The 19,785-nt window shown below is 46.5% G+C and overlaps 1 protein-coding gene across 10 annotated transcripts in view; it reads right to left on the bottom strand.

Annotated features, from left to right (window-relative positions):
• The window catches only part of Septin11 (septin 11), an 89,243-nt gene extending 69,807 nt beyond the window's left edge, over positions 1–19,436 (bottom strand). For 6 of the 10 annotated variants that reach the window (XM_052735392.1, XM_052735391.1, XM_052735394.1 and 3 more), the window contains exon 1: positions 19,285–19,435. In XM_052735392.1, coding sequence (XP_052591352.1) covers positions 19,285–19,311 — 27 coding nt within the window. In that variant the 5' untranslated portion in view covers positions 19,312–19,435. Of the gene's footprint in view, positions 1–19,284 lie in introns of all 10 variants that reach the window. The other 4 variants (XR_008217541.1, XR_008217542.1, XM_052735397.1 and 1 more) reach the window with 1 other exon arrangement.
• Positions 19,437–19,785: the final 349 nt, after the last annotated feature.

Below are 19,785 nucleotides of genomic sequence, written 5' to 3'. Positions count from 1 at the left end.
TAAGGCCAGCCTGGTCTACAGAGCTAGTTCCCGGACAGCCAGGGCTACAGAGAAACCCTGTCTCAAAAAACAAAACAAACAAACAAAAAGTAAATTTTTTCTTTTTCTTTTTTTTTTTTTCTTTTTTGGTTTTTCGAGACAGGGTTTCTCTGTGTAGTTTTGATGCCTGTCCTGGATCTTGTTCTGTAGACCAGGCTGGCCTCGAACTCACAGAGATCTGCCTGGCTCTGCCTCCCAAGTGCTGGGATTAAAGAAACATGCCACCACCACCTGGCTTTAGTTATTTCTTACTAATGTTATGGCAATATCAAGTTGAGCATTTTGCTAACTGTAATAATGTATAAACACTAGATTTGGATTATGCGAATGTATTTTCTTTTTCAAAAGGTGTTACTGCTAGTTTAAATCCAGACTGTATAAAAGTGTTTGGAAATCTATAAAAATAACATTAAAAAGTCTACTCATACTAATCTTGTGCCCTCTTTGCTGACATTTATTTACCTCATCAGATCAGTGATTTAAAAAGCCTTAATGGGGGGCTGGAGAGATGGCTCAGAGGTTAAGAGCACTGACTGCTCTTCCAGAGGTCCTGAGTTCAATTCCCAGCACCCACATGGTGGCTCACAACCATCTGTAATGAGATCTGGTGCCCTCTTCTGGCCTGCAGGGAGACATGCAGACGGAACACTGTATACATAATAAATAAAAATTTAAAAAAAAAAAAAAAAAAGCCTTAATGGCTTCCTTCCTGGAAAGGACAGCATAGCTGATTTGAGGATGCATCATCCTAAATCCCGGGGCTTAGCTCTACCATGGATTTGAAGGCCTCACATCATGTAAAGACAGTATTTGCTTCATGGGAGTATTATATAAAAAATGGCAGAGATCTTGATTCAGGAGGCAGCATTGAAATATTGAACATGCTAGCCTTTGAGCCTTGAATGTCTCCCCAACCATCAGTGCTAAAAGGTTAGTTGACATCTTGGTGCTATTGTGACATGGTAGAAACTCTAAGAGAGGGGACCTACAGGGAGGTCTTATGTCACTGGGGAGCTGGGGACTTGCCCTCGAAGGGGACAGTGGGATCCAAGCTCCATCTCTCCTCCTGCATCCTGGACAGATCACAGCTTGGTCCCACTGCGATCCCCATCATGCCTTGCCTCACCGCAGACCCCATCAATCCATCATGGACAGAGACCCCCCAGAACTGAGAACCACAGCTGCTGCTTCTTGTAGGTGGATTGTCTCAGGTGTGTGCTACGGCAGTGGAGAAGCGTATCCCCAGGGTGCTATCCGAGTGCCCACTATGCCCATGAAACACGGAACAAAAACCGATGAGCTTACACAGAGACTCGCCCCTATCTCCAGAAACACTTTATGGAGGCAAGAGATCCCAAAGGGCGGGCTCTGCAGGAGACAAGGACATGAAAAAGAAACCGCATCCTGAGGCAGCTGAAGGCATGCCATGCTCCACAAAGAGCTGAGCTTCGACACAGTCCTTCCTCTACAATACAGTGTCTTCTTCTATCAATAGAACCACTTAGCCGAGACCCGGGAGTGGTTCTGATGATACAAGATTCCCGGTCCCCAGCCATCACAAATCCATCCCTCTGACTCCTGAGAAGATCCAGGTACTGGTTTCCAAATTTAGAATATCCATATCTGCATTCTATCACAAAAAACGAAAATCATTACCAACTCTTAAACTCAACAACAGCTCAGCTACATACCTTGCTTTTCGCTGGAGAGAAATACACTCCAACATCTCCAAGCAGGCACTATCTCCCTCACTGTATCCACCAAGACTCCAACGTCCTTGCTACCAGGGTTTCTTTTATGAACAGCATTTCCCACAATAGGCATAAATTCTCCACCTCCCAGATGCAATTTCACAAATGACTCTGTTACAGTTTGTCAATGGTGGAAACATTTCCTCCCCAAAAGTGTCTGCAATACTCCAAGTAGAGCTGGGCATGAGGTCTCTGCCCTCCAGAGGTCACACGTTTCTAAAAGCCTAGGTGAGAGGGACTGAGCACTGTGAGGGTTAGCCCAGGGAAGCGGAGCGCCCACTGTGTCAACCCCAGGTCAAGCCACTTCTCTGTGGAGCTGAGTTTGCTGAGGAGTCTTGTCTAAAAATGACCCTCGGCCTTTCTGCTCTTTTTAAAGTTTCCATGCTTCAGCACTGCTGCCGTTCGATAAATACTGCACAGGAATAGCGTTCGGGTGCCTTAAATTATGCATCAGCCCAATATCCAATATAAGCCCAGGTAAGAGAGGCCTGGCGCACGGGGACTGCCCCACTGGGGTTGAATCTGTAGACGAATTTGCTTTTGATAGACGATGATGGTAGTGTGGTGGTGATGGGGACGAGGGTGGTGATGATGATGATGATGATGATCACGGCGGTGGTGGTGAAATAGTGCAAATTCAAAGATGGTCACACATCTTTGCACTCACTACCTATCACTGTCACATCGTAACCCTGTCTATATACTTTGTCTTGTTAAATCACAAAACCCTCTGAAGGTTACTGTGCACTTCTCTGTGGTGCCACTTACTGCCCCCCCTCTCTCTCTTCCAGATCACTAGCTTGGCTCTTTAAAAGAGACTGGTCAGTATCTCCAACTTCCTCAAACCCTTTGAGGAGGGAGGGAGGTGAACAGACACTCGGGGAAACAGATGGGGGAGACTGGTCATACACTAGCGACTGCCCCAGGTAACAGGAGAGAAGGGTTTGCCACACCATTCTCAACTCTTGTCGATGTCTGAAATTTTCACTTAACAAAAAAGTTCTGGCTGTCATGGAAGATCGAGCTTATAATCCTCACACTTTCTATAAAACAAAAATCAGAGAGATGGGTCAGATTATAACCATCTTCCGACTATATTCCTAAAGTTGTATTATCAGTCTGGGAGCCACTAGGCCCAGGTGGCTGTTTCAATGTGAGTTAATGAAAACGAAGCTAAATTACAGGTGAAGAGATGGCTCACGGTTAAGAGGCCGTGTTGCTCTCGCAGAGGACATGGATTCCATTCCCAGCACCCACGCGGTAGCTCACAATCGTCCGTAACTCCAGCTTCAGGGGTCCAATGCCTCGTCTAACCACCACTGGTACCAAGGAAGCACAGGGTGCACCTATGTACATGAGGGCAAAACACTCACACATAAAATAAAAATGGATAAATCTAATAAAAAAAACAATTTTAATATTTAGCTAAATTAAAGTTTTAGTTCTGCAGCTATACTAGACCTATTTTAAGGGAACAATAGCCATCCATACATGGCTGATGACTACCATCTTTGACAATGCAGTAGAAGAATACTTCCACCATCACTAAAAATCCTATCTGGCCGGGCGGTGGTGGCACACGCCTTTAATCCCAGCACTCGGGAGACAGAGCCAGGTGGATCTCTGTGAGTTCGAGGCCAGCCTGGATAACCAAGTGAGTTCCAGGAAAAGACGCAAAGCTACACAGAGAAACCCTGTCTCAAAAAACCAAAAAAACCCAAAAAAAAAAAAAAAAAAAAAAATCCTATCTGCCAGAGCTTCTATAGTTGAGGCTGGTATCCCCACTATGGTAAGAGGGTTTAACCAACACTCAGGACTTGTCCTTGAGAACACAGCTGGTTACCGTGAGCACATCTCAATCCTGATTCATCACATAGCAGCTGTAGGCACTGGGTTGAGAATAACACCTAATAAACCCACTCACAAAGCTGTTGTGAAGGTAAACATTTACCTACCGAGCTCTAACCACAGGAAAAAGATGTGGGGTTACACAACTTCAATTAGGAAATCACTGTAATGTGTACAATGAGTCTATTGGCAAGGCCCACATGCAAGGTAACAGAAACATTCTCAGAGTGCAAGCAAAGACAAAAGGAGATCTGAAAATGGATCCAGTTCAAGTTTGGGAAATGAAGGCATCACACATTCCAACTTCCTCCATCTATCTTCTTTACTTTAGACTATGACAGTAACTTCCTACTTGCTTTTCTTACCACTGTTTTTAAGGTTGTAGCTCAGGCAGGCCTCAAAGTTACTACATAGCTAAGGATAACCTTGAACTCCTCATGCTCCTGCCCTCCATGTCCCACGTGCCTGGAGTCTGTCATTACATCAGGCTCCTACTTGCATTGGTGTTTGTTTGATTTCATCGTGTGTTGTATGCACATTGTACATGGAACTGTGTTACAGGAGGACATTTCCATACAAGTATATACTGTACATTGAGCTACCCGCTTTTTAAAAATTATATATTTATTTACATGTGCATTGGTATTTTGCCTGCATGTACATCTGTATGAGGGTGTCAGATCCTTCGGAAGTTACAGACAGTTGTGAGCTGCCGTGTGGGTGCTGGACATTGAAGCCAGGTCCTTTGGAAGAGCAGTTAGTGTTCTTAATCACTGAGCCATCTCTCCAACCCTGAGCTACTTGCCTTTTTAACACCTAATTTTCCTATGGTTAAGATTAAGAATTAAGGAATTGGAGAGATGGCTTAGCAGTTAATATCATGTACTACTTGTACAGAAGACCAGAGTTCAGTTCCCAGCACCTACATGGGATGGCTCACAACAGCCCCTAACTCCAGCTCCAGGGGATCTGAGGTCTTCTGGCCTCTTACAGAACCTGCACTCAACTGCACATATCTACACATACACACACTCACACACACACACAATTAGTAATTTTTAAAAATACTCTAAAAGGATGAAGAATTAAATAATGGGAAGCTGGCCAGGCTAACAGCTGGTGTGTACCACTTGGGGAAATCCAAGTATGTAAATGAATGAGTGCAAAAACCTAAGAAGGTCAATAGTTCAGACTGTGGCCCTCGCTTTCATCTAGACACAATGAAACAGCCTCCCCTTCCCAGACAGAGCAGACTACAGAGAATCTCCAAGAAAGAACTGAAGAGATCTAGCCAGGCATGGGACTGGAAGCCTGCAGCTCCAGCACTTGGCGGCAGTGGAACACATGAAGACAGGAGCAGAGTTTAAGACTAGCCTGGGCTACATGACGTTCTATCTCAGAGACAAAACAAAAACATAGAAACAAAATAAAAAGCACTAATGCTGCCTTTACAGGATGAGGTTAGATTTTTCCATCTAGACTCCTAGTTCCCTCCATTCTAGGCTAATCTAAGAGAAGTCAATCAAATAGAATCCTTTTATCTCTAAATCTTGTATTGAAAAATACAACAATACAACAAAAGGAACCTAGTAATTATTTGCATTAGGACATAATAACCTAAGTGCATCTGAACCCAGGACAAACAATTCATTTATCCTTTTTTAATAATTTATTTATTTTTATTTTATGCACATTGGTGTTTTGCCTGCATGTATGTCTGTGAGAGGGTGTTGGATCCTGGAGTTACAAACAGTTGTAGGGTGCTAGATTCCCTGGAACTAGAGTTACAGACAGTTGCAAGCTGCCATGTGGGTGCTGGGAATTGAACCCAGGTCCTCTGGCAGAGCAGTCAGTGCTCTTAACTGCTGAGCCATCTCTCCAGCACCCAAAAGCCATTCATTTGGAAAGCAAATGTTTTCCCCCATTTAGTCACATGAGGAGAAGCCACACACACAGTGCAGGCTAGCATATGGTAACAGGAGAAGATAAAAGGGATAATTCTGTTAAATACGAGTTCCCTTATCCAAAGGAATGGGATTTGGGCAATTTATCTTAAAAGATTTTAAAGATTGAGATATTATAAAAATAGTCATAGCCTAAATATTTGATTTCACCTCAAAACATCCAAACATACATTCATTTGTTAGGTTTTTTGTTGTTGTTGTTTTGGTTTGGTTTTTTTGGTGTTTTTGACAAAGGCCAAGGCTTTCTCATCAGAGAAATTTGAACAAGTCTGCCCAGGCTGCACTTCCAGTACAGACACACAGACATTGTTTGTGATTTTGTTTATTTTGCTTTTTAAAAAAATGTATTTTGTTGAGCATAGTGGTGCACGCCTTTCTTTAATCCCAGCACTAGAGGGGCAGATGCAGGTGAATCTCTGCAAGTTTAAGGCCAACCTGGTTTACATAGTGAGTTCCTGAACAGCCAGGACTATGTAAAGAGATTCCGTCTCCCATATATATATAAAATACATAGATACATAGATATAATTTATGTATGTGTGTCTGTGGGCGGGTACGTGCCCAGTGTGGGTGCTGGGAACGGAACCTCCAGAAGAGCAGCAAGTGCTATTAACCACTAAGCCATCTCCTAGCTTCCAGACTCTGCATAAACCCAATCTTGTTCCTCCATCTTTTTTGCAAGTATCCTACCTATATTAAACTCATGAGTTTTATTTTAGCAAACTTCTTACCCTTACTGAATCTTTCTAACACATCTAATTTAGAAGCAAGTCAATTTTCACACTTATATTTCATGGATTTACTGAACATGAAATTAAACCGTGCACACAGGATGACTTCTACAATTGGTATGAGCAGGTTTAAAAACTGGTCCGCTCGGCACACAACTGTAAGTACAGAGCCGCACACACCTGTTGCCCTCAGCTAAAAACTGCTGCTGGTGTGCTGGTCAAAACCAGCTGGCATATGCTGGGCTGCCAGAGCATTCGGTGGAGAGGACAGCCAGCAGAGTCTGAAAACATTCCCTTCCGATTCTGCTACACTCCTGGTCCCTATATGTGCCCCGTCTATCCCTGCCTTAAAGCCCAGGAATACTCACAAAAGGACAGCCTAAGAGAAGGAAAGCTGGTGACCAGCTTTCAAGCACTGTTCAAATTCCACAATAAAAGAAAGGAAATAAAATAAGCCCCATGTTTTCTTTCTGATTACGGGAGCCAAATTTCCACATTTATCCAAGAGCTGAACATGAGCTGCTACAACACAAGACCCTCCTGGTCGTGGAAGCTGGGCATCCTTTTGAGTCTCAGCCTTTTCTTGTCAGACGCATTGTAAGCTTGCCACAACAGTCCAGAACACAGGGCTAGCATCACAGAAGGGTCTCAGCTACCACAGTGGTTGAGGAAGCCTGTCAGGATGATTAAGACATGAGGTAGGAATGACAAGTCTGTATAACTCAGTCAGACCTGAAGCCAAAGACGGACCTTGGATCTGGTATGGTTGTAGTAGGACATTGGGAAGAAATAGCGTTTGGGCTTCTTTCTTCGTGCCTGGAGTCAGCCGGGGCAGTGTCTGTTGACTTAAAGAACAGGAAACAGGAAAAGCCAGTGAAGAAGAAGAAGAACAGCTCTTCAAGAAGGAGAGGGATTTCCAGCATGGATGAGGAAGGAACTCATGAGCAGTCCCCTCTCCCCCACCCACTGCCTGAGGAGCTGCAGGCTGTTAATGGCTGCTGAAGGCCAGTCATTTGTCTTCAGGAGCGGAGCTGATACAGAGCTGCGCAAGCTTCAGCAAATAGTCTCACACCCATGCTCGTGCAAGCAACCTTAATTAAACTCAGTGGGGTTTGTTTTTTTAAGGCTTGAAAGCAGTAAGGGGAATTGATTAAGAGAATTAGGGGGGTCCACAGGGAGTAGGAGGGGGTGAGAGAAAGTAATGAGAGGGGGTGAATAAACATGATCAACATATTATATGGATTTATGAAATTATCAAACAATACACTTTATTTTTTTAAAGAGAGAGATCTGACAGTATTTAGCGACATTACCAACTCATCCAAATGCCTACATGAACCCCACGATAGAAAGACAAAAGGTCGTCATCATCCACTCTTTGATTGGGATAGAGAACCCAGCTTACTGTTCACTGTTCAGCCGTGAGTCATCTGTATTACTCACTGCAAGGCTCAGGGAACATGGTGGAAAGGGGGCTGGAAAGAAGACATAAGCCAGAAAAGGAGGGCAGGAGTGTGCGGACTGCCGTCTGCCAAGCATGGCATGGCCACTGCAAACATCCACAGCAGCTGTGATTACTGTCACAGACCTGCAGACAACGGGGACCCTCAGCACCCTGCCCTGTAGGGAGGAGGGGCTCAGGCATCACTTCTGAGGATTTCTTGCCGGCTAGTTGGTGGTAGTGGTGGTGGTGGGGGGTCTTCAATAATGTAACCACAGGTAAGGCGCACAGGCTGCTGTGAGTAACTCTTTACTTAATAAAACCCACTGGGTCATCAAAAAAGAACCAGTCAGCCAATACAAAGCGGCCAGTCCTAAAACCATACAAACTACCACCAACAAAAACAGACCCAGCAGGTCGTATTTATATATGTGTGCATACATGAACACATATATGTTACAATAATAATCAGGGAAGAGGAGGCTATCAATTTGTGGGGAGGCATTTGGAAGGAGATGGAGGAAGGAAAGGGAAAGGGATGCGATCATATTTTAATTAACAATGATATAAAAATTTAAGACTGAAAAAGAACTTCTGAAAGAGTGGAAAAAGATGTGAAGACAGAAGAGAGGAGGTGGAAAGAGAACCGGGGTCGACGGGAGCTGGAGGAGGATAAGAAGGGTCACGGGGGTGAATACGATCAAAATACATTACATACACCATGGAAATGTCACAATTCAGCACATTACTATGCACAGTTAACATATGCTAAAGAACACCTCCTTTAAAACCCGGTTTAGCTGCGGATCCTCAAGCACGCAGCTCAAAAACCAGTTTCAAGCTGCAGCTGCAGACAGCAAAGTAATTAGTCATTTCAATGGCGGAAACCTGAACTGCCTTAAAACCATAAGCTACCCAGGAATTTTAGTTTCACAATGAGGCAAATCTGACTACCAACAATTACCAAACTTCCTTAGAGGGTTCCAAGATGAATATGTGCTTCAACTCCGCAAGCAACATTCCCTGGGGGAGAGGTGACTAAGAGGCTGACTTGGGATGGTGTGGAACTAACAGATAGACACGCTAGTCCACAAGTTACTGCTGGGGCACACGCACGTCAGAGCGAATGAAGATGGGGCGGAGGAGAGCTGTTAATTAACGCTGGGGAGAACGTGATGCGCAGATGAATCGGCCTGCTGACGACCTTTCTAAGAATCTCTCCAGGATTTCAGACACAGCCTCTGGCCCAGTAGAGAGATCATTTGAGCAATTATCCTAAAAAGTCTTGGGCAAACAAACTAATCCAGAACCTTAATATTGCTCAATCTTGAGACCTGCCCCACAGCAAGGAATCCATGCCTGGTATTGTACACCTGGTTAAAAGCTCATGACCAGGGAAGTCATATGCCCAAAAGGACTGGGGCAGGGGGACGGGGACGGGGACTACTACTGTTGTTTTGCTCAATGGACAGTGTCATACTGCCTTTCAAATGTTTGTTTATACCCAGAGATTAGTGCTGCTCTCAACTTTAGTCAGAGAAGCTTTGGTTTGCAGCTAGCAATGGTTAATACAGAGGCTCAGAACTCTTCAAAGTGCTAGAATACGTAATTGTTGAGAGCTCAGCCCTGAAAGGAGACATCTCTATCACTCACTCCAAATCCTGGGAAAGACTGCAGAAGACACGAGAGAAAGGGTGTGGGAGCTGGAAGATGAAAAGAAATTCTGTCTTCTTAACATGACATGGCTGTTGTACATGAGCTCACAAGCAATCCTGCTACACATCACAAAGATAAACCCACAAGTCGGATCTTTCAAGTTGTGCCTTATTCAGCGAGCTGGCTGGCAATCAGAGTGGACTGGATTAGAATCCTAAAGATCTGTCTGTTTTCCATCTCATCCTTACTCAGCAAATTATATAGAGGGGAAAACAAAGGTGCTTGATCATTCCACACTGGTCTAATAAGAAATGTAATTTCCATAGGTAAATCCAGTTTTAAATGAATGTTATCCTTTCTAAAGCAAGCGCATCTAACCTGAGAACATGAGAGGTCCATTCCAAAGATCTACACATGGAAATTATAGAGAACTCTCGGTATACACTCACGTCTTTCCAAAGGCTAGTTTTCACAAAGTTTGATGTCCGCCCTCCACGAAATGGTGGTAAAAACCTAGTCAATGGTCAATTTGCTTGAGCATTTTGTTTGTTGGTTTTTCAAGACAGGGTTTCTCCATGTAACAAACAGTCCTGGCTGTCCTGGAACTCGCTCTGTAGATCAGGCTGGGCTCCAACTCACAGAGCCCTGCCTGCCTCTGCCTCCCAAGTGCTGGGATTAAAGGTGTGTGCCACCACTCAGCACTTGAGCATTGTTTGAACAACCTGGGTAGCCTGCTGCTATAAAACACTCAGATTCCTTTACTGTATGAGGTCAAAGTGCCTCCAAACAAGAAACAACGTGATATCATCCAGGTTTCCTTAAATGCAAGGACTTGAGACAAAGTCTTACATGATGCAACTATTTGGTGTGATGAGGTGGAACCAGAGTACAGACTGGAAAGTGACAGAGAGAAGGAGGAGAAGCTGGTGGACAGTGATTGGGAAGCCAATCACCCCTACAGACTGAGGCTCATTATGGAAACCTCAGAAAGTAGGTATCCTGTACCTCAGAACTGCCCAATTTACTGATCCAAGTGAAAGTCTCAAACCACCACCTTCCGTGATGATTCCCTTTGGGATGGTAGTTCTTTGCACATCCAGATATGCAGAGGTCAGAAAAGCTAAGCCTGGGTCATCAACGCAGCTAGAGTCTACACCTACTGGAGGTTCACCCAGCAACAGAAAAAGGCAAGCTGTGTAGAGGTAGACTCCACACACGGGTTCAATGCCAGTCTGGGACCACACACTTGGAGAATGAGTTTTCACTTCTTCAGCCAGTGTTTATTCTAGGGAAGGCAGGTACACAACAGAGACCCTTCCCTCAAGTCTGACATCCAGACTAAGACTACATGACCATGTCCAAGAGCTGATCAAACACACTGCCAATGTGATGGGGGTCTGTTTGCTTCTTACCATTCAGATCAATATTTGATAATCCCTTGTTATTTACAGATTTATTTATTCATTTGTTTATGAGATTTTTTTTGGGGGGGGGGGGATGGTCTCATTCTGTAGCTCAGGCTAGCCTCTAACTCACAATAATTCCCCTGCCTCATTTTCCAGAGAGCTAGGATTATAGATACACTACCATGTCCAACTATTCGTATCTTTTTTTAAAAAAAAAAAAGATAAAGAAATCTAGGAGTACACACACAGACACCATGACAGACTCCGGAGAACTCTAAGTGGGATGCCGACATGTGGAAATTCAAAGACAGAAAGTGGCCAAAGCCCATACACAATGGGGGTTTCCGAGGAAGCGGGAATGTGAGCGGGGTAGCAGTCTCAAGTTTACTGAACCTAGCCCTCACACAAAGCTGTTACCACCTCAGCATTCACTTCCTCCTCCCCGCCACCAACTGGTTTCACTGTAGACCACCAGGGCATCGCAGTAAGCATGGCTGAGTGAGCTAAATCATCTAATCTGTAACTCTTCAAGGAAAGGACTGTTATTATTCTACAAAGGAGATAAGTTACCTGCCTAAGGGCACAGAGCTTGGCAAACCCTGCTGGAGCATCCTGGTTTCAGAGCCTGCAGTCTTCCCTGAAAATGCTCAGAGGCTGCCTCTCAGCAGAAGGAGAACAAGGAAAGGAAGTGAGACATCTGCATTTAGGGCAGGCTGGCTGGGAAAGGTCTGCTCTGGAAGCCTCCCAAGGGAAATGAGTCTATCGAGCAGCTGGAAATCCTAATGGCCTCGCAGCCATTTCCCATAGAGTAAAGCCCCAAGCTGGGGCCGCCAGCGAGCAGGACAGAAGGTCTTTAGGAAGGTCACCACATCACTTGGCGATGATGCCACTGGACGCTCAGCATGGGTCACTCTGTGCCCTCAAGTCACTCAGCTGTTCCTCTTTCTTTATCGTTTCTTACTGCTCTGCCATCAGGCCACCACAACCAGCTGTGATCAGAAGAGGCCTGAGAGAGTGAGAGGAAGATCGCTAAAGACCTTTTTTTTTTTTAAAGGACCTGGATTTCAATTCAAGACTCTTGAAGGAGAAATGAAACTTTGCTAAGTAAATCAATCTCTCTCTCTCTCTCTCTCTCTCTCTCTCTCTCTCTCTCTCTCTCTCACACACACACACGCGCACACACACACACACACACACACACACACACACACACACCCCTAATATTGGCTCCACTGAAGATTCAGTGTATAGGGCAATATGGTCAATTTGTCATTCAAAATATTAGCTGCTTCTCCCTGGAGGATCAACCTTCCATCCATGGCTCGCAAGCTTGACCAAGTAACTTACAGGGCTACTCTTTACCAGACTATTATCCATCCTCATCCTGATGAGTTTGGGATGATCATTCACTACAGTCAATGAAATTCAAGGGAAAGTGACCCATCAAAGTCAGCTCAGGATCCAGCATGTCTTTCTCCTCTGCCACCAGAAATGCAAGCCTGGGTTGGGTGCTGGAGTCAAAACAGACCAGCCCTCAAAGATGGAACTGGTAAGAACCTTCAGTAAGAAATAAGTCTTTGCTATGTAAGCCACCAAACCTTAGTCAATTTATTATCTCAACACAAAGCTTTAACCTAATGGAGACAGATGGTAGGCCTGTGTGCATATTGGTCTAAAAGCACTATTTTGGGAGGTTGTATAAGCTTTGGGAGGTGGGGCCTAGCTGGAGGGAGTGGCCTTGAGGGTTACAGCCTAGCTTCACTTCCAGGCTCAGACTCTCTGGTTCCTGATCCTCCATGAAGTGAACTTCTCGAAGCCATGGAGCTGGCCACCGCCATTCCTTCTGCAACAGGATGGTCTATATGCCCTCAAACCATGAGCAATAAAGAAATCCTTTCTCCCTTCAATTACTTCTTATCCACAGCAATAGAAAAAATAACCGTCATTGTCCCAAAGCTTTACCTACCAAGGGGCTGCCTCAAACTAGGAGTGTGATGGCTCACGCCTCACGTTCCTGTGTACCTTACTTCTCACTTGTATATCATACACACTATGTATATTATATTACATATATATACATATATATATATGTATATATATATTTGGTTTTTTGAGACAGGGTTTCTCTGTGTAGTTTTGGTGCCTGTCCTGGAACTTGCTCTCTAGACCAGGCTGGCCTCCACCTGGCTCTGCCTCCTGAGTGCTGGGATTAAAGGCGTGTGCCGCCGCCGCCGCCGCCGCCACCGCCGCCCTATATTGTATATTTTGAGGACAGTGGCATAATTGTTTCAACAGAAATTTAAATGGAATAAACTTAAAAATCAAGATGCTGTCGGACATAGTGACACATACTGTAATAGGCCAGGACGTGGAGGCAGAGGCAGGAGGTCATGCATTTTGAGACCACCCTGTGCTACTGAGCAGTTACACACCTTGTTCAAGGCTAGTGAGACATACACAGTAAGACCCTGTCTCAAAAAACCAAACCAAGATTCTGAACAAGTTCCTCATGCACAAAGATTTTTGATGGCTACTTTTTTCTAAGTTTCCAAATCAGGTCAGAATGAATTTAGTGGACACTCTTAATGAGATTCACCAATGAATATGGCATAAAAATATACACACAAACGAGATGAAGGAAACCGGTCTCGAAACGTAAGCAAACTCTGGTTTTTAATACATATTCCCATTCTCCTACAATCCAGTGGGCTTTGGAATTCCTCTTTCTGATAATCTTAGTTGCAGCTAGAGTTCCCAGTCTTCAGGTTTCTCCTCCAAGGGCTCAGTGTGAAAGGTGTGTCCTCTCCTGATCCTTTCTCACTCCTCCTCTACAGAAATCAACCCTGAAGAAGTAGGAGTCTGCGGATTTCCAGTGTCTTCCCTTCACCAATCCCAAGAGTCAGAAACAGTTCAGGTAGGGAGCAAGGCACGAAAGGATATAAAGTATTCAGAGACACCAACAGTGAAGACTTGTCTACATAAAAATGTCTGCGCCATCTGCACCTCTTGCCTCAACCGTCAGTCCCCTCTCCATCGACCCTGAATGTCACAGCTGAGCCACACTACACTTCTTCCAACGGCTCTCCCTCACTTCCAGAGCTTTTCTCTCAGCTTATCCACGCTGGTTATTATAACTTATCACAAGTTTACCAACACCTGTCCATGGCCACCTCGGACTTGATTTCCTCATTCAGCGCTGCTGTCAGGAAAGCCACGCCACTGGAGTTACAGGACAGGGGCCAGGTTCCAGCAGCCCTAACAGGCCAGGCTCAGCCCCGTGGGCCAATACCTCAATTAAAGGCACAACTCACAGTGAGACGTGGGGACTACCTGTGATGATTCACCTCAACAATCTCGGCGCTTGCGCACAAAAAGTGAGGGAGCAACACCTGATAAAGTAAGTGTATTACAGAAAAGAATGACTGTTTTCAATTTCTAAGAAAATTATAAATTCCTCCCCAAGTGATACTACTTATTATCAAGAGAAATAAGTTTCATATGAATTTCCTTTTGCACAGCAGAAAAACAACAAAGTTTTGTTTGTTTTGAACAGAAGTCCTACTCGTAGGGTCCAAAGTTACCTTCTTGGAGGATGGCTCCTTCCTGCTTTTTGAGTCTGCTCCCCCCACTCAACACATCACACCCCATCCCACAGGAGCCAGTTCCACAAGTGGACAGACAACGTCTGCACTGATGACTTCCTGTGTCCCCGTGCTCTCATTCACTGGCACTAACACCAGAAACAAGCTAGCATTTGATTTCGGTCACACCAGGGAGCACACCCCGGCTTCTAGCTCAGGCCAGGACTGAAACAATGCAAACTGTACTTCTGGTCACCCAGCAAATCCTTTTCAGAGTCCTGCCTCTCGTCACCTTAGTCCATTTATTGTTTTTATGTTCAACAGAAGCGGCATTGATGGCCTGCCAGCAGCGCTGAGTGGGTCTGGGGAGGTATTGTTTAGTTGGAAGAAAGTTTTCTGTCTATCTAGATTTAAAAGAGGCAGGGAGGGTATTGGTTATATTATAAAGTAGGTCCCCTTGGGAAAAAGGATAAAAGCTTTAGATTGCCTGAGTCTTAAATAATGGCTCCACTTTGCTGACCCCAACTGCGACAGGTGTTAGCCAAGTCCACAAAAGACAAATCCCAACCGGGGGGAAAAAAATCCACATGCAAATGCAGCCTCTCCTCTCCCCCAAACAAATTAAGATCCCATAAAGAAAGAAAAAAAAAAAACTGAAGCCCGCTCCAAAGTGGCATCTTCAATGGGGGAAAATGCTTGGTGCTTTGCCCATCGATCAAAGCCGGCACTCCAAATCGTGACAACGTGGAGTCCCCCCATCATTCATCCCTTTTGTCCCGACAGAGACACACGGTGGCCCATGCCCAACACTAAGCATCCAGTGTAAAAGTGTTGAGATGGTCAGGCGGGGCCAGCATGGCACACCGTTTGGTTTCTAATTAGCCGGTTAAGCAAGATGGTCTGTGCTTGGGGAGGTAAACCTCCAGAAGCTGATGGAAAGCTGTCACCTGACAATGGTGGGCGTGTTCCCTTCTGACTTCCACTGTAGTATGGACACACTGCTAAAGGTCATGTAAAGATCCTTTCAGGGGCTGGAGAGATGGCTCAGTGGTTAAGAGCACTGGCTGTTCTTCCAGGGGTTCAATTCCCAGCACCCACGTGGCAGCTCACAACTGTCTGTAACTCCACTTCCAGGGGATCTGACACCTTCATACCACCCAGTCACAGAATCCATACACTGTATAGCTGGCTCTTCCCTGAACTTTTTTCAGCTCCGTTAATCTCTCACCCCACACATCAATCTAGATTCCTCCATCTGCTGTCACATCTTCAAATCACAGAAATGTTAGCTTAGAACAAAAGAAAACAACAATGCTTGGTTGTCACCACTTCCTCACACTCGACCCTCTCTTGAAGACACATCGTATCTTTAAAACTAAAGTGATTCACAAAAACTGCTATCTGATTCCTGTCCTCAGCAACAGGCACATACTTCCTTTCTCCCCAGCTTACAATTCCACGGAAGTCTGTCACTTTAATACACGAGGATTTTGAACCTTTTAAAAAGGAATACATAAATGACTAACTGCTTCGGGGCAGAAGGGAGTTTACTGTCCACAGCTGCAGCCCTAACTCCAGGGACAGAGACTGGCATGAAGCAGGTACTCAAGAGTGGTATTTAATCGGCAAGCAAGCAACTTGGTTTTCCATTTCATTCAGTGGAATGGACAAAAGGGTAATTAGATCTCTTGAAGGATATCATATGCCATTTCCGCCGGAAAAGTTGAGAAGACTTTCAGTTAGGAGAAAAAGGAAGAAATACTTCTGCACTGGGGAAGTAACTAAATCAATTCACTCCTAAAGTTCTTTCTAGGTCCTAGACACTATAACATAGACACCATGGCCCAAGAGAGAGCACACACACCATCTACCTAAGGCCAGATTCCCAGGCAGCGTAATTACCATGCATTGTTCAGAATAAACAGCTGCTTTGAGACGTGGATGCAAAAATACTAATCCATCCAAAACGGAGACACATCCACAGGAGAGAAGCACTCTTGCTAGACTAGGCGCACTCTGGAAACAGCCCGTGTGCTTCGGGTCTTCTCAGGACTACGGCCTGAGGCCCGTGCGGAACCGGTCAGGCTATGAACACAGATTAAAAATGGAATAAACAGCATCACATTAAACTTCAGCTTCTGCTTGGTCACCAACAACACATCTCTCTACCTAAGAAATGTGTGCATTTAGCCTTGAAATTTAAGAAGTTGTAACTGAATATATACATCTCATAATAGAGAAAACACAGCTTTTGATCGACGGGGTAGGTAGCTCAGAAGTAGACTGTAAGCACACGGACCTGTATTTACTACTCAGAATGTAAAACCATCACAAAAACCCAGGCATTTATCATCCAAGCGTTTCTGTTCATTAAAACTCATTTGTTATCCACAGCAAATGTCACACTCAGTTGTCTAAAACTGAGAGCAACTTACTAAAAGTCATTCTTCTCTCTGGACAGGAACGGTGGTTTGTACAGACAGGAGAAAGATTTATGTTTTCCTCAACAACTCTTTTTAAAAATTTCTTAAATGAATTCTAAAGAACTAAGGCAACTCCATTCATGAGAAAGTCTACTTCGGAGTGGCTCTCTCCCTTCCTTTCTTTTGTCCAAACCCCAGGACAGATAAAGGGACTGGAGAGGTTGAAAATTTCAGCGTTAGAGATGCGGCACAGAATTCTCGGGAGCTGGGCTTGGGGAATCTTCTGCACTCGCTGGAGAGACCACCCACTTAAAAGATCCGCGATCCCAGAGAGTAAACAGCCCAACCATCCTATGCAAATGTGACCACACATTCTCGGGCGCCTCCTAAAAGCCTTATTCAGCTTCCTAGTTCACGCCTGATCATGCTTACAACTGGGGCTGGGCTGGGGTGTCTTGTTTTTAAGTTTTAAGTAATTTGAATGCAGAAAGAAGCACTCTTTTCTGTATACACATAACTTTAAAAATCTCCTCTATCATCTGAATGAAGGTCTTACACAAGAACTCTGTAGGATTAAGCTCACATATGGCCGGCAGACCCTATGTTGGATATGATCACAGCCACACAACTAAATCTTAAACCCACATATTGTTCCTATTTAACTGACATATATGAACCTACTAATTTATTGGAAATGTGCAGCAAATTATTTCTTCCACCTCCCCCAACCCTCAAGAATGCACCCACAATAAGTGTTGCTGAAAAAGACACCCCTACACAGGATACTTGCATTCCCAGAGGCTTGCCAATGCATCTAAAACACGTATTGTTATTTTAGTTCTTTGAATCCGCGCCCTGAAAATAAGTGTGGGGAGGGCAAGATCTAACCTTGGTTTCTAAAGAGATCAGCACGGAGACTATGCAAATTCCCTCAGTCATGACAGCCTAGGACCAATTAACAAGAGCATAATTCAGACAAAATTCTTAAGACTATGTCATATAATTGAGTTCAGACGGCCTAACAAACTCACAAGAAGACTGAGCGATGACCACTGCACATTTTCTCACCATGGAAAAAGTCTTTCAAAGCACCTCAAAACAGCAGAAAAAGCATCCGAACCACCAAACCGAGGTAGGTTGATGCAAAGGGTGACCCCATGACTTCCTGCTGGGCTGAGACTCCTCAGGGGTGCAGAAGGTGTCTGGAGGGGCGTAGTGGGGGAGAGCCAAGAGTCTGAGTATCCGGAGTTCCCCGGCTTTCAGCATCTACCTAAGACTTTTCTCTATATCTGCAAAATGTCAGGCCACCACCTGCAGCTAGCTGCAAACTTCGAAAGGGATGAAAAAGATGGGGTACTAGCCAGGGATGGACTCCACCGGAGGCGCCCCAAAGGCAGCACAGGCAAAAGTGGGGGGGGGGGGGGGGCTTTGATCGTCGACAAAGAAAATGAGAAAGAGAAAAGAGGACTCCGCCTTTCCCACTGGGCTTGGCTCCTTTCAACAAAAAGGAAAGGCCGCCGCCACCGCCTCTTCCCTCCTTTTCACCCTAGGCTAGGGAGCAGACCCTGAACTACATCCTCAGAGTCCCATTGGCTCTGGCTGGCTCCGGAGTCGCAAACCCAGAGTCGTATACTCCAAGAGGCGCGGCCCGTGGCGTGTACCCCGGCCCAGAGTCGGGATAGGAGCATCCCCTCCGCCTTCGGGAGCTGGGGCACTCCTCCTCCAGGCACCCACCCTCCCTTCCTCTTCCTCGAGCCCCGCATTCAGTACCGCCGCCTCCGGCCTGCCAGCCGCAGAGTATTTCAGTACATCCACCCACCCCGAAAGAGAGCCCTTTGAAAACTTTGTGTGTGTGTCTAGGGCTTTGTCCACATCCTGGGCAGGGCCGGGTCACCCGGGTGGGCGCCTGAGGGTGTCCGGAATTTCACAATACACCGGGGGTAAGCCACCGCGGAAATCCCACCCCTTGGACCCGCTTCTACAGCCGTGTGACACAGCGCTTCGGCTCCCAATTCCCATGCCCCGATCGCCCCCGGGGCGCGGGAGAACCGCGAGGAAACCCTCCGCAGCCGGCGCCTTCCTCCACGATCACCAGCCGAGCGGTGTGCGCTGGGAGAGGAAGGTAGCTGGGGAAAGCAGCGGCTCAAGCTACCCCTTTAAAGGGCGCCTCGCAGAGGGGTCCTTTTTCTCTCCCGCATCCCCGAAATAGGGGCGCGCCAAGGAGATCCACTGTTGCATCAGGTAGGCTCTGAGCCTGCCGGCTCCCCAAGCTCCCCTCCGCCCCAGACGCGCGCCCAAATGCATGCACACACCCACAGCCCCGGCAGCCACCACCCAGAGCCCCCTCAAGGTCCCCGCAAGTCTCCACCCGCACGCGCCCCGAAGCGGAGCCCACCCGGCGCCCCGGGATCAGCGCGCTGGGGAAGCGAGGCCCCGGCACTCACACTCGGTCTCCCCACAGCCACCGCCATCGCGACTGCGGCTCCGGTTGCGCCCGACTGCTCTCCGCCGACACAGGCTGCTGCTGGCGCCCCGGTTCCCGCTGGCCTCCCCCGCGCCTCCCTCGCGGCTGCGCCCTGCTCGCGCCCGGCTCCCGCGCGCCTCCAGCCGCATCTGCTCGCCCGCGCCGCCCCGCCCGCTTTATTCCAGCAACATGGCCTCCCGCCTGGACGCGACCATTGGCTGCCCCGGGACGGGGGTGCAGGGAGCGCCCCGGCCCCGGCCAAACGACCGAACGCAGTGGGCAGACCATCAGCCTGGTCAGCTGGTAGATTGAGGCTCTCTAGAATCAGCCACCTCCCCTCCTGTGACTTTCTTCCGTGCCACTAGGGTGTCCCGAGCCTGGGCGCTGCCTGTCTCCCCCCCGCTGCAACACATGCTGGAGTCCGCGTAAAAGCCTAGGCGCGGAGGTCCCAACCCCGGGCTGCCACGCGCTGCGCGGAGCC

The sequence above is a fragment of the Peromyscus californicus genome, unplaced genomic scaffold, assembly GCF_007827085.1.
Source record: "Peromyscus californicus insignis strain IS unplaced genomic scaffold, ASM782708v3 Scaffold_13__1_contigs__length_99412109, whole genome shotgun sequence".
NCBI classification, from domain to species: Eukaryota; Metazoa; Chordata; class Mammalia; order Rodentia; family Cricetidae; genus Peromyscus; species Peromyscus californicus.
The sequence above is the reverse complement of the archived record's forward strand: the minus strand, read 5'-3'. Positions and strand labels throughout refer to the sequence as shown.